Source organism: Centruroides sculpturatus, unplaced genomic scaffold (genome assembly GCF_000671375.1).
Source record: "Centruroides sculpturatus isolate CEXI.00-Female unplaced genomic scaffold, Cexi_2.0 scaffold159, whole genome shotgun sequence".
Lineage (NCBI taxonomy): Eukaryota > Metazoa > Arthropoda > Arachnida > Scorpiones > Buthidae > Centruroides > Centruroides sculpturatus.
The window spans coordinates 178,284-192,261 of NW_019384659.1; the positions used below are offsets into that span (position 1 = coordinate 178,284).

The window sequence follows — 13,978 nt, forward strand, 5'->3', positions numbered from 1 at the left end:
CAGTGTTCCGCAACCTTTTTCTACTTGCGGCACACCCATGACTTCAATACGGCACACCAAAATATTATTACCCTCAAAAACGTATGATATGATACTATTAATAGCATTACGTAATGCCACTAACCTATTATTATTGTTATTAAACAAACACCAACACCTGTGAGCAAATTTTTTTTACGTATAATTTTTTTAGAATACACAAAAATGCGTGGCTTGTAATAAAGAATAAACAAACATCATCTTATTTCATGAGTACTGCGGCAGAGAATGAAATACAAGCATAAGAAACACAACAACTGTGATAAAAATATATAAATAAAATTTGAAATTAACAAAATATGTAAAAGTTCACGTCACACCTTTCACAATGTGACGGCACATCAGTGTACCGCGGCACACCGGTTGCGGAACACTGCCTTACATAATGTATTACAATAAAGTAGGCCTACAGTTTAGGTTGGCAGGGAGGGGGAGAGTGCTGCAACACCACAGCACTAGCAGAAAGTTGAATTTGCCGACTGGAACGCTTTCGGTTTACTGATGTTTCGGTTAATCAGTATTTGGATAATCAATGCTCTACTGTATATATCAGACATGGGAAAATGCAGCTCTTTTTGATTTACATGCAATTCTTGCTGAAAGTGTTAATTTCTGCCTTCTATTATTATTTTTACAATTTTATTTCAACAATTTTGTGAAAATATGTTTATTAAAAAAATTCAATATTTGTTTTATATTATATTTATATTATATAATAAAATCACAGTACAGAACTGTGGTATAGAATAAAAAAAGCACAGAACTGCAGCTCCCATGCATTTTGCAAAATCTAAATTTCGGCTCCCACTGAACTTTTGCTTGCCCACCCCTGGTATATATATTACTGAATATAGATGTTTGTTTATAGAACTTTAAATTTCTCCTTCAGGAAACAAAATAATAAAAAATAAAATTTACAAATTAGAAACTGAATATTTATCAAGATTTAAATGCAAATTATTGAATTCTTTTTATAATGATAAACAATTTTAAATCAGACTGAGAGGAGGATTTGTAGTTATACAGAATCAGATAAGAAACTGTAAGCTTTGAAATAAATAATTTTGCAAAAATATATTTACTATAAAAATATGAAATGAAGTTTATTCCAGTTTTGCTGAATGTTTTAAGAGAGTTAACATTTTTTTTCATATTTTAGTAAGTTATTAGTTGTTTTAAGAATATTTATTTTTAAAATTTCTATATTTTCTTTTGACAAATAATTAGATTTAATGTACAGAATATAAAACTCCTAGAGTATTTAATAGTTACAAATAACTCAGGAAAAGTGAGTAATGCAAATGGATGGAAAAATACTCTTAGAAGTAAGTAAATAAAGAAGAATATGAAATACTGTATATGATATTCAAATGATCAACAGAAATAAAAAAGTTCATAGTGTTAAATTAAATCCAAAAAGAATAACAGAATCTCATAATACTTAGAATAAAATTTTTGTACTTTATTTAATTTATATAAATTAAATTTATATTTTTTACTACTTTATTGTAGACAGACAAAAAATATTTTAATACAAAACTTGGATCCATTGAACAATGAAAGTTTTAAACCATAATTCTCAGGATTCAATTTAGTATAATTTTTATTTCTGATGATTAAGAATTTGCAATTAGGTAACCCGTTTTTCCTCTTTCCCTATCAGTTTATAAAATAGAAGCATTTCAAAGTTAGTTTGATATTTTTATTATACTTTATTTTAAACAGAGTTAAGAATTATTAATCTTGTTTAAAATATATAATAAAGCATAATAAAAATATCATTTTTTGAATAAAAGAAACTAATTGCTGATTTAAAATAATAATTCTAATTGAAAAAAAATTCTTCACCATGAATTTGAAATTTTGGGAAAGATATAAATATATATCACAAAAAAAATATAATAAAAATTATGTATAAATTTACATATATATTATAGTACTATTACACAATAAAATATCTATATATTTAATGTATTTAATCATATATACTCACATAGGTTTGCATTTCTGATATGCTGGGTTGGCACATATTTACTGTTTCTGTATCAGCACAGTGCCTTGCTAGTGGATTCTGGTTTAGCTGTGCCATCCTGTATAATAAACATTTGTACTGATATCGATGTTTTTTTTTATTTGAATATTTAATGATGCATATTATTTTACATTATGCAGCAATATATTATGTAGTTAATTAAATAAAAATTAAATTATTACTGCATTTAGAAATTAACACTTTGGATCCTGAATGCATCAATTGATATTATTCCTATAAATTCAGTGATCAAAATTTCAACGGAAAATTTTTTCCTTAATTCCAATTCATTTTTTTAATGGTTTCTATGATATATTTTCTAAACATACATTCAATAGCTTTTGGCTTAATTTGCAGACAAAATTTCAAATATGTTTTGTTATTCTGGCATACACTGATGTTATACCAGAATGTCTTTCAGTTTCAGAAAGTGTTTGATCATGTAAATAGAATTATACCTGTAGTATTTTTTATTAGAGCAAAGATTTTAATCTTTAATACATCTCAATTTAATATTCCTTTTGCAGAAACAAAGATGATTATTATTGTGGTACAAGGCCAAAAAATTAATATCAGAAATATTAAACTGTTCAATAGAATATATTCATTTTTTCTGTAGTATGCCATCAAATTAAGATTACAAAAGAAATATAAACTTCATAATAAATCAAGAAAAGTTATAAACTAGTGCATATACTTTATAGACAGAGTAATTTTCAAGTGCTGTTAGGTATTAGTCCCTATTATTGAGAGATTTAACCGGTTTTAAACTCTACTACAATAAAAACATATTTATAACCCAAAAATTTACAAATTACGACGACTCATGTTAATCAAACTTGCCAGTAAAATAATGTTATGACAAAATTAACAATCTTTAGAAATATATTCTCATTTTCTACACATTTTATCACAAATGAAAATTTTACTTCATTTTTATACTTTATTGAATTGAATTAACTTTCAAACAAATATGAAACTTTTTAGCAATGAATCTTTTTCTGACTTTCATAAAACAAAAGAATATATTAAACAATCAAAACACTAGGATCCAAAGTATTAATGAATTAAAACACACATTTTTCTGCAAATATTTGTCTGTCTGAATTATACTTATTCAAAATGCAACAAAATTTTGAGGATAACTGATAACAGTTTTCAACTCAGTTGCAAACTTTTGTTGATATCAAATGAAACTTCTCTATCATCTCAAATAAACAATTCAAACTAACATCTGAACTGAATGTATAATGGAAAAATTTTATGATAAAATCTATCAATAAACTAAAAGCTATTTCTTTAACTTAAAAGAAAATGATATAGATTAGAGCTTGGATATTGAAATAATACATGCCCAATAATATGGGATATAAAAGATGGCTATAAATTATATAGAACATTGAAATATTTTGCTCAGAAATAAAATCATTAGACTGTGCTCATGTTTAAATTCTTACAAATTCACTGAATTACCTAAAGCTGAATAGGCTATATCTGTAATAATTTCTAAAATTATTTGAGTTGTACTTAAAGTATTTTACTAAATGACACATTCAAAATTCAGTAATTAGGATTATACATTTTCTTATTCATTCTGAATGATCAAGAATTTATTGTTTTCTTATTAGTTCCTTAAATCAGTTGAAAAATAAATGTTACTATATTGATTTAATCAATTTCATTTACATTTAATATCATTTAGTTCTGGAATTTTTAATAATTATGTACAGGTAGGCCTCCTACAACGCGGTACCTTTAGAATGTGTTTTCGCTCCAACACGGTTGGAAAAATGTGGAAATTTTCTTATAACGCGGTTTACGGTATTTAAAAACAAATTATCTTTCACATAACAGAAAAATTGCAATGGATCACGTAATACGCGCCGCAGTTCGGTGTACAGAGCTAAATGTCCTCGAAAACAACTGTTTGTCCACGCTGACATGTTATTCCCATGAAAGTTTCAGGGGAAGACCGGTTTCTAGACAGATGTGCATCAGTTACCATAAACACTCAAATATATCACTGAATTTTCAATAATTTATACTCTTTCAATAGGTGGGGACTGCAAAAGTGGTCCAAAATACAGTATAAACTTCTATTGGGTGTATATTTTTAACAACATAGTAAAAAGAAGTTATTTTTTTTGATTTTTACTGTCCACAAAACTACTTGAAAAAATTTTAGCCATAACAATGTCGAATGATAAGAAAGGAACATTGTTAAAAAGGAAATTTATATCTCTTCAAACAAAAATAGAAATTTTAAATTGAATTAAAAATCAAGAGCGGATAGCTGATATTGGTAGGCATTTTAATTTAAATGAGTCAACTATTCGATCGATTAGGCAATAGGAAGAAAAGATTAGGAATTTGGTCGCATCCGGATCATCTATTCTTGCAAAAAATGTTGCTCGTCCGAGAGCACCTATAATGAAAAAAAAATGGAACAAGCACTAATATTATGGGTAGAAGATATGAACAAGAAACGGTTGCCTTTAAATAAAAATGCACTTAAACACAAAGCCTTAAAAATATTTGATTATTTAAAACAAATGGGACAGTTGTTGGCTGACGAAACCAGTGTTAAATTAATGGCTAGCAATGCCTGGTTTGAAAAATTCAAAAAACACCATTCAAATGCCAAGTTTTTCTCTTTTTAGAACCGAATCCCAGTTTTTGTATTAAGTTGGTATCTCCTATAACGCGATTTCCCACAACGCGGTATTTTCAAAGAACGTATCTACCGCATTGTAGGAGGCCTACCTGTATTAAAATGCATTAAAATATAAATTTTTTAGATATAATTGTGTTCAAATAACACCATGTCATTAATTGTATAAGTTCTATATTACAGGTATTATTAAGATTCTTATTAAAATGATATACAGTAATACCCCGAACTTACACGATAGGTGGGACCGAGCGATAACTGCGTAAGTCGAATTTGCGTAAGTCGGGATATAATTTTGCAATTTGTGTAAAATCCAAGTCGGATGTATGTAAGCTAATAAATGTTCTCATTAATCTTATCTCTTCTTTTGATTCGTTCACGGTTACAAGATATCACCACATAGAGTCTCACAAGTCTCCATAGATATAACAACACAAAAATAAATAACATAAAATAAATTGTAGCTATGTGTTGATTCCGCGCAACACGTCCGAACATGTAAGCTGAACAATAGTGTGGGGGAATGAGTAATCAACAGTTGCGTGACACTCAAATAAAAGATGAATCTACGAGATTTGAAAATCGCGTAACTCCAGGTTCACATAAGTCGGGGTATTACTGTATTCATTTTAATAAGAATCTTAATAATACCTGTAATGTAGAACTTATACCACTGATGAAATGGTATTATTTGCCTTGGCTTTTTTCTTTAAATGATGGTTTTTAATCTAGCTGATTTATTTTCTAATTAATAGTCATCTTGAAAATAATACTAAATTAATGTGAATTTAACAAATTTTTACCATAATATTTTTCAATTAGCATTTAAAATTATCACTTTATTCCAATATCCAATGCTATAAATGTATTAACTTCACAGAGATCACATGCAAAAATAATGACAACAGTTTATCATTGATGATTAACTATCCCAGACTGTATGGAAGCAAAACATTATGTCAAAACTTTTTAATATGGTTTTATTTAATGTTCATATTAAAACTAATAAAAAAATAGAGATAATTTTAATGCTAGTTATGTATAAATAAGTACATCAAAAATTTGATTAATTCAAAAAATATCAGAAGAATTACAATATTATTTCTAAAATATTTTCATTGAACATTTCATAAATGCAGATTCAAACATTCACGTAACATGCCTAAGATGTAATTTCTAAATATACTGATTCTAATATTTTTCAAAATGTTCAATGCTGTTTTTTAGAAAAATATAGGAGATTGTCTAAATAAGCTTTTCGTTAATTCTATTTTTATAGTTTACTAAAAAGTTTTAATAATGATATTAACACTTACAGATTTGATGTAGTATCATATTACAAATTTAACATATTAAGCAATTTTAAGATATTATTTGCTATGCTGATGATAAAGACTATTACCAAAGGTTGATTTTAAATCATAAATTATTTGTTTATAATATATTTTATATTTTTAAAGTAACTATTAAAACAATTGTTAATAAATAAACAGGTCTTATTCTCAGCTGGACATGATTATCCTTTTTTCCATCTTTTGTTCCAGTGTTTCACTATGACTTTTAAAAAATAATTGTAAACTGAGCTCTCAGGATTAAAAATTTTAAAAATTTAATTTCCATTACCAGAATGAAACCTAAAGATAATTCTAAAGATTTTGTGTTCTTAATTAATATATCGTTATCTTCAGTAATTAATGATTAAACGAGTAAATAATGCATTATACAAATTCTGTAAGCTACAATTGTGTTTACAACTAAGTCTTTACTGATTTCTTATTATTGAAAATTAATTTAATGTTTTGGTGTTTTTTGTTGTGTATCAACTTATCAAAGTGGGGATGTTTTTTGAAGGAAACAGAAACAAATAACAAGCAATAGTAGATTGGCAGTACTTCTAGTGAATCAGAGATCAGTTCAAATAGAAAATTTGATACCATATAATTAAACTTAGGGTAAAATATGATAATCATATAAACATTTTGCTTCCTTGATTTTTTTGTATAAAATTTTATAAAATAAACTGTATAACTAAAAAGAATATGCATAAACCCTTATTAAAAATATGTTGGAAGCAATATAAAGCATTTGCATTATTATTTAGCCACCTAAAAGAATATAACATAAAATATCAAGTATGAAAATTGAAGAATGAATATACTCAATATCCTTAAGTGGTTAAATTTTAGATATTAAACTATTTTTTCACAGTGCTGGATACAAGATATTGTATTTTCTAAATACAAATTGCATGTTTTCAAACAAGCTTTATGTTTTATGTATACATATTTTTTGCATTTTCATTTAAATATATGCAAAAACTTGTAAATCGAAAATCAACACAAATGAAAATGCATGCATTTTATCATCTTTAAAAAAATTAACAGGAAATACAAATAAAATTAATAAATCAAAACAATTTTCCTGTTAGAGGAACATTCTTGTCAGTGCAATGGTCATGATATGGAAAATTAAAGATTCCTTTAATCAGGAAAATTGTTTTATCATCTTTCCTGTATATCCACATCAGCTATCATCGAGAATTTTTTTTATTATAATTCGCAACTCGTTAATTTCAAACAATCGATATTTACCCAGTCGGTCCTGTGTTATATCTGTCAGTAGGTTGTTGTGTTTGTATGATTTGTGGCGAATCGTCGACACGTTTAGTTTTGGCCCTTTGTCTATTTCTCAGTTTCTCGAGCCTTTGCCTACGTTCTGGTGTCGATTCATTCTGACGTTTCATGGCTGCTCTTTCTCGCATATTTTTCAGTCTTTGCTGTCGTTGCAATAAAGTCTCATTTTGACGTCTAATTGCTGCACGTATTCTCAGATCTTCTAGTCTCTGAAGACGTTGAGCCGCAGATTCGTTCCGACGCTTAGCTGCTATTTTTTGTCTCATGTAGGCCAGTCTCTGCTGTCTTTCAGGGGTCGATTCCTTCTTTAGCCTAGCTGCTTGATACTCTCTTAGCTTTTTGAGTCTTTTTTCTCGTTCTTCTGCTGTTTCCATTGCTCTTTTCCCACTTTCACAAGATCTTGGCCTGTAAGGCCTTCTCCTTTTCTTATAAGGCATATCCATTTATACTTACTAAACATAACATCACTTCACGTATCTGAAACACACCGATAATACTATAAAACCGCCGTCTATTCGAAACGGAACATACCAAATTGTTATGTATTTATAAATTTAATTGGCTATATTTGGGCTAAAACTATGTTCACGATAAGGAAAAATAGGATAAAAATAGTTTTTCCTCTTTCTTTTTAAATAATAGTTGACTGGTTTCACGACTTTCATTTACAACAGCTAAATCTTGTTTCGTCGCTATATTATTAAGCTACAATAATTATCACTTCAAGTGCGAGTGAAATGTACTGTTTTATTATTAACATATTAACGGTCTTAATAATGAAACATTTTAAATGTTATTATGTATCTTTTGACTAGTGACAATTTCCGGATATAGTTGGATGGAAAAATATGAATATATCGCGTTCAGATCGGATATTCATTTCACAAATAAACAGTACGGCTCGTTTCGCTAATCTCGACCTGGCTGTAAAAATGCGCAGTTGTAGGAACCACTTTGCTTAGTGAAGGCGTGAAGGGAACGGATTGTTGACAAATCTTTGACAAGGTACGAAGTTGAACTTTATAAAACTTTCAGAGTACCCAACCGAGTATCGAGCATTGCCCGGCCAAAATACGTGAAACAATGTACAGTATAAAATGACAGAAATATGCAAGACGAAAATAACGATAATTAAAGAAAATTTTCCAACGTCAAGCATTCTTATAAAGTACATTTTTACTTAAACCTGTAATACACTGTATAAATTCATGAATAAATATTACATTTTAAAATTATTTATGGGGAGACAGGGATCAAAACGCACCATAAGCAAAATCCCACTTTTTGGGGAAAACGACAAAAAATTCTCGCCCTTTTCCATTTAATATTTCCTAATCTGACTTGTTACAGGTGTGTTCCGGATGTTTACAAATACAGAATCATGCAAAATTTTGTAATCGCGTGTACCTGGATATACATGTAAACCGAGGGACTTTTTTTTTTACTTTTTCCGACCTGTGGGCACTAAGAGGGCCTTTTATAGCAGGCCCATTATGGAGCGACCGGATGGTAAGGGACGGAGCCCGACATATCCGAACGGACCACCCCCCCGAAAATTTCCTGGGGATTCCTTGACCCGACCAGATTCGGTCCCTGTCCCCCAGAGCGGTAGGCTGCCACCTTGACCGCTCAGCCATTCGGTTGTCAAACCGAGGAGCTAGGTTGCGTATGGTACAGTACATTTTGTCTTAACAAAACGTATTATATGCCTTTAAAAAAACGAGATCCACTAAGGAACAAGAGTTCTATCTCCGGACCTCACCCAAGCTTTCAACGGCATTGAACATAATGCCGGATCAAGTTGTATGTTAATCTGACACAAGTATCGTTTTCAAATCATAACATAATTAATATCGTAAGTATTGAACCATACGCAGATAAATGTGAAACCGTAATTTTCAGAGAAAGGATTTAAAAATTGGACCAATCAAAAATTTCTATTTCATGTAATCGTTTGGAATTTTACATTTAGCATTAGCTTATGGTCTCAAATATAACATGTTGAATATAATAGAAATACTATATCATTGAAAAACTTCAACATTTACAGTTAGTCGCTTATAGTTCTATACCTACGATACGGGAGTTCAGACCTACTCTGTATTATTTTTGTTACGCGTTGTCTATCTTCACAATATCCATCTGCAATTTATGCTTTGGTGATTCCTTTTGCAAACGTATTTCAAACGAAGATCTTCATCCCACTTAGCTCTGAAAAACTTCTCCAATAACTTTACGTCAAATGCATTCTTTGCATTAATTAATAATTAGGGTAAGTGAGATTGCCGTTCCAAAATTATGGTAACCCTAGCCATCAGGTTAGAGAAAAACTACGACATAGTGGCGCATCTACGAAAAATAGTGCCTATGGCAAGCACTGAAATTGTGCCTTTGTCCAAATATCTGATATCTATCAGATCTCTTTCCTATAAAATTGGCTCAAAATTACCAGTCAAGTTCCTAATGTTTTAATTGACAAATTTTGACACTACATAAAAATTACAACTGCACTTTTCTCGCTTTCACTGATGGAAATTGGCCTATGATGTGGTCAAAATCAGTTTTTTTTTGTTTAGTTTCTTCTCTTTCTACATTAAGCAAACAAAATTACAGAATCTGTTTTGACCATGAGGCTCTCAAATACGAAAATATATGTTTTATCTTACTGAATGATCTTTCACAGTTGGCAATGGAAACTATGAAAACATTATCTGAATAGCATTGAATGTATATAAATCTTATAATCGAGATGGATTGATAATAGTAATAATAAGCGCAGAACCCAAATAATTAGGAGTTCAAAGTTAAAATTTGGTACACAGGGTACGTCATGAGAATGTACACTAAGAAGGGATTTTTCGAAATTCCACACCACGGGGAGAGGGTTAAAGTGTTACCTTGAAGAACTCGGCTTCTGCTGTACTATTTTAAATGCATTTTTGCGGGAAATCGAACATATTTTTAGACCCATCTAAAAATTCTCTAATTAGTCTCGGAAGATGGTAATCCTAATTCTTGCGCACGATGAAAACGGGTAAGATCGGCTATAATCTAATGATTTCAATCTTTACTATCGTTACTTTTTGCCCGAGCAACGCCGGGCTCATCTGCTAGTGGTTTAATAATCCACCAATTATATTTCTTGTTACCCATGATAATCAAAAACAGATGAAGCAGATATTATACAGCTGAAATAAATCCTTTTTCACTATCCAAGGGTAGCTTATCTGACTTGAATAGAAAGTGCTCGGTGGTACCCAAAGGACGAGCTATACTTGCCATCAGAGCCGGCCTTACCTTAGGGCGAACGGAGCAGCCGCTCCAGGCGCTAAGTCCTAAGGGGCGCCTCAGTGGTAAAGAAAATTAAAGAAAAAATTAATTTTTTCACTTTTCGATATTTTAATTGCAAGCATGTGGTCAGTATGTGAATGGCCTTATTTGTTGAGACGCGCGTGGGTGGAGTGCGTGGGCGGGGTTCCACCTCCGGGCGCCATAATAGGATCTGGCTCCATCTTAAAACTTTAACGATATGGCACTGCTTGCCATATCGTTAAATATGCTACTGCTCCGATAACTTACGTTAACTCTATCAAAAATAAACGGACTTCTTTCCAATAAATTACCTTCGACTTAAAATTTAAAAAAAACCGAATTTTTTGCATTTCTCGAAGTTTCAAGATGCCGAGTCCAAAAACGTAAAAATCTAGGAGGAATCATTTTTTGACCGATCGCCATACTTTCCCTCTGCTATATATAACAGAGCCGGTAAAGTATAAACTAATTTGCAACTTAATATGTTTCTTGTTTTACTGTAGCCAATGCTACAGTAAAACAAGAAACAAATCCATAAATAGTTAAACGAAGAGAAATGTAAAAAGTAACTTACTGTTTGAAATCCCTCATTTTCACCATTTCAACTACCCCTCCTTTTCTGTCGTGTCATCCTGGAAAGAAAAAAAGAGTGATTTGCATAAGACTCCGAATTAATGCCACACAACGTTTATTATCTAAACTATTTGTAATTTTAAAAGCTCTCGAACAACAACAACAAAAAAAAAAACAAAAACAAAAACAAAAACAATTATCATGGAAAATGCATGACTTCAAAATGGATTTTAAAATTCTAAATTGCAAATTTTTAAACTAATGTAAAGTCTAAATTTAAGTTTATAATTGCATAATTTAGTTTGAAAATATATGGGATAATAAAACTGACTTAATAGCGTCTATTTAGTCACGTTTTAAAATTGTTCCTTTAGCTCTAGAGTGTAAATAGACAGAATAACAAAAAACCAGCAATTAGTTGTGCAACTTTCCAAGCATTATGACACATTAGCACAAAGTTAAAATTGCATGTGGCGACATATGTTATAAGATTTTATTTTTAAAACTTTCTATATTATTAATTATTATAAAAATGGCAAAATGCTTAATTTTAAGGGTAGAGATCTATCTATATAACTCATTGAACGCGTGTCCGTCCGCGTAACGGTATGCCAAAAACGGGCACAGAGGCGCCCTAGCGATGATTTTAAATTAACAATAAATTATTTTTATTTGTACAGTAATAGGAATTTGTTATTGATATGAATTTATTATTTATACCACGGAATGGTATAAATAATTATTATATGCCTTGATTAACCTAGCGCCGCACGTTTACAACATCCCGTGACTTACATTAGTGAACGTCGCGCATTGACTCACGGGAAATTTGTTGGAAAAATGGCGGATACATTTAAAATCGAGGATTACAAGCGAAGGTAAATAAACAAATTAAACTATTTTAAAGTATTTATAGAATATTTAATAGGTAGAAATCTAGATCCGTATGACGCGATTGGGACTTTAACAGAGCTGTAGAGCATATTGATAGGAACAAAAAGTCAAAGGAACCGTGCCTCACGGGAATTTGCAAAGAACACCCCCTAGTGGGCGTTCTTTACAAATCCGGGCTACTAGTAGTTTTATAAAAATAAAAAATTGTAACTGTAATAACAAGTAAAATCACCCCCGCCGTGTTTAAACGCGTGTATTTTTTAATGTTTTTAGTGCTGAAAAATGATGCCCTCAGTACCTTCCTTCGATGGTGTGAAGATCGCACCGAAAAAATTTCAAAATTGCACGAAAAAAATTTTTTACATAGAGCCACAATGGAAATCAGTAGGGTACTATAGTACCCCTACTGATTTCCATTATAGTACCCGCGCGCCTAACGGATTAAGTTTTATTAGCGCGACTAACCGAGGTGGGCGGATCTGACTTACAGTTTCGAGAAAACGCTTATTGGTTGCTATCGAGTCAATCATGATAGAAATGACCAATTAGAGCATAAAAGGCGTAAAAACAGGATTTTTAAAGCCAATAAACGGCAAAAAAGTTTCCCGTAGACTTAGCATTGAAAGTTTGAAAGGTGGTGTTTTTTGGCGATATTTATTGCTAAATGGTGTTGAAAACATGTTTATTCGTCTAAATACTGTCAAGCGACTTATCATTAGCAAATTAGAAGTGGAAAAAAATATTAAAACACGCGATTTTATAGCTATTGTTTACATACTTCGATGTGGTAGCCTTCGGGAGCGTGGCATTTCGCGGGAATATTTCCAGCAATTGTTTTTATAGGTCGATCTAATAACAGACATAAATTAACCAATTACAGTGTAAAAGAAGTTTACTATCGATGTTATCTGCCAATAATCTCCATTTTTACCTCTACTTGCTGTATGATTTTAGATGGTGTATTTTTGGAAATATTGAGATATTTTTGGCCCGGGGTTTGGTACAAAGAATTTAATTGCTGTGACAATTAAAAAACACATACAGGAAGACGATTGACAGCTTAGATAGCATCAGACTTGTTTACAGTTTGTAAAATACACTTTTGAAGTTGACAATTTTTTTTTTGAAAAATTTATAAAAACGGGAGACTTTCTGTTTTACGTTACGAATAAATAAAAACGATATATTTGAAGTAGTTTTCTTCACTAATACATCAAAAACACATGCCCACAAACATCCAAAATGAAAAAATCGCGAAAAAAACTATGAGTTTTGAAAAATTGAATTTTGAAACAGCAATAAAAAGCGTCCCCGCGCGTCTAACCGTGCGAGAGTAACTCGTCGCGCGTAACCGTGGGTTAATATTGCAATTATACAGGTTATGATCGATAGCGGATCCATAAATCTTTAAAGTGAATGCAAAAAGAAAACAGTGTGCCTTACAGAAGTTTTTATTACTTGTGATACAGTCCCCGGCTTTACTCAGGAAAAACCCTCAGAACAGGAACTCAGCTGCGCCCTGCATACCCGTCCTGAGTTTGCTCCTGGACACAATGTATATGGTGGATAACGACACAGTGAAACTGGGAGACAGAGCAACTGTAACAGGAGAGGAAGTGAAACATTTTAAGGAATAGACAAAATACTATACGTCGTTCATAATTATTTCCTACAGAAGAGAGCGGGTAGACGTAGATTTCGGATAATTTTTGAATGAGATGCGGGCAATTTTTCTCGGTCAAATTGGGAACATTGGTTTTTTGCATACTTAGGCTGACGAGAAGCATACAAAGATTCCTTCGTGGAAATGTTATTTCCTGGATT

At 30.9% G+C, this 13,978-nt stretch overlaps 1 protein-coding gene across 3 annotated transcripts in view; it reads right to left on the bottom strand.

Moving 5' to 3' along the window:
- LOC111626495 (zinc finger protein 821-like) overlaps window positions 1–11,681 on the bottom strand; it is a 38,416-nt gene extending 26,735 nt beyond the window's left edge. The window contains exons 1-4 of one of the 3 annotated variants that reach the window (XM_023369881.1): window positions 11,592–11,681; window positions 11,262–11,319; window positions 7,334–7,852; window positions 2,033–2,129 (exon numbers count right to left, since the gene is read on the bottom strand). In XM_023369881.1, coding sequence (XP_023225649.1) covers window positions 2,033–2,129; window positions 7,334–7,818 — 582 coding nt within the window. In that variant the 5' untranslated portion in view covers window positions 7,819–7,852; window positions 11,262–11,319; window positions 11,592–11,681. Of the gene's footprint in view, window positions 1–2,032; window positions 2,130–7,333; window positions 8,175–11,261; window positions 11,320–11,591 lie in introns of those variants that run through there. The other 2 variants (XM_023369880.1, XM_023369882.1) reach the window with 2 other exon arrangements.
- Window positions 11,682–13,978: the final 2,297 nt, after the last annotated feature.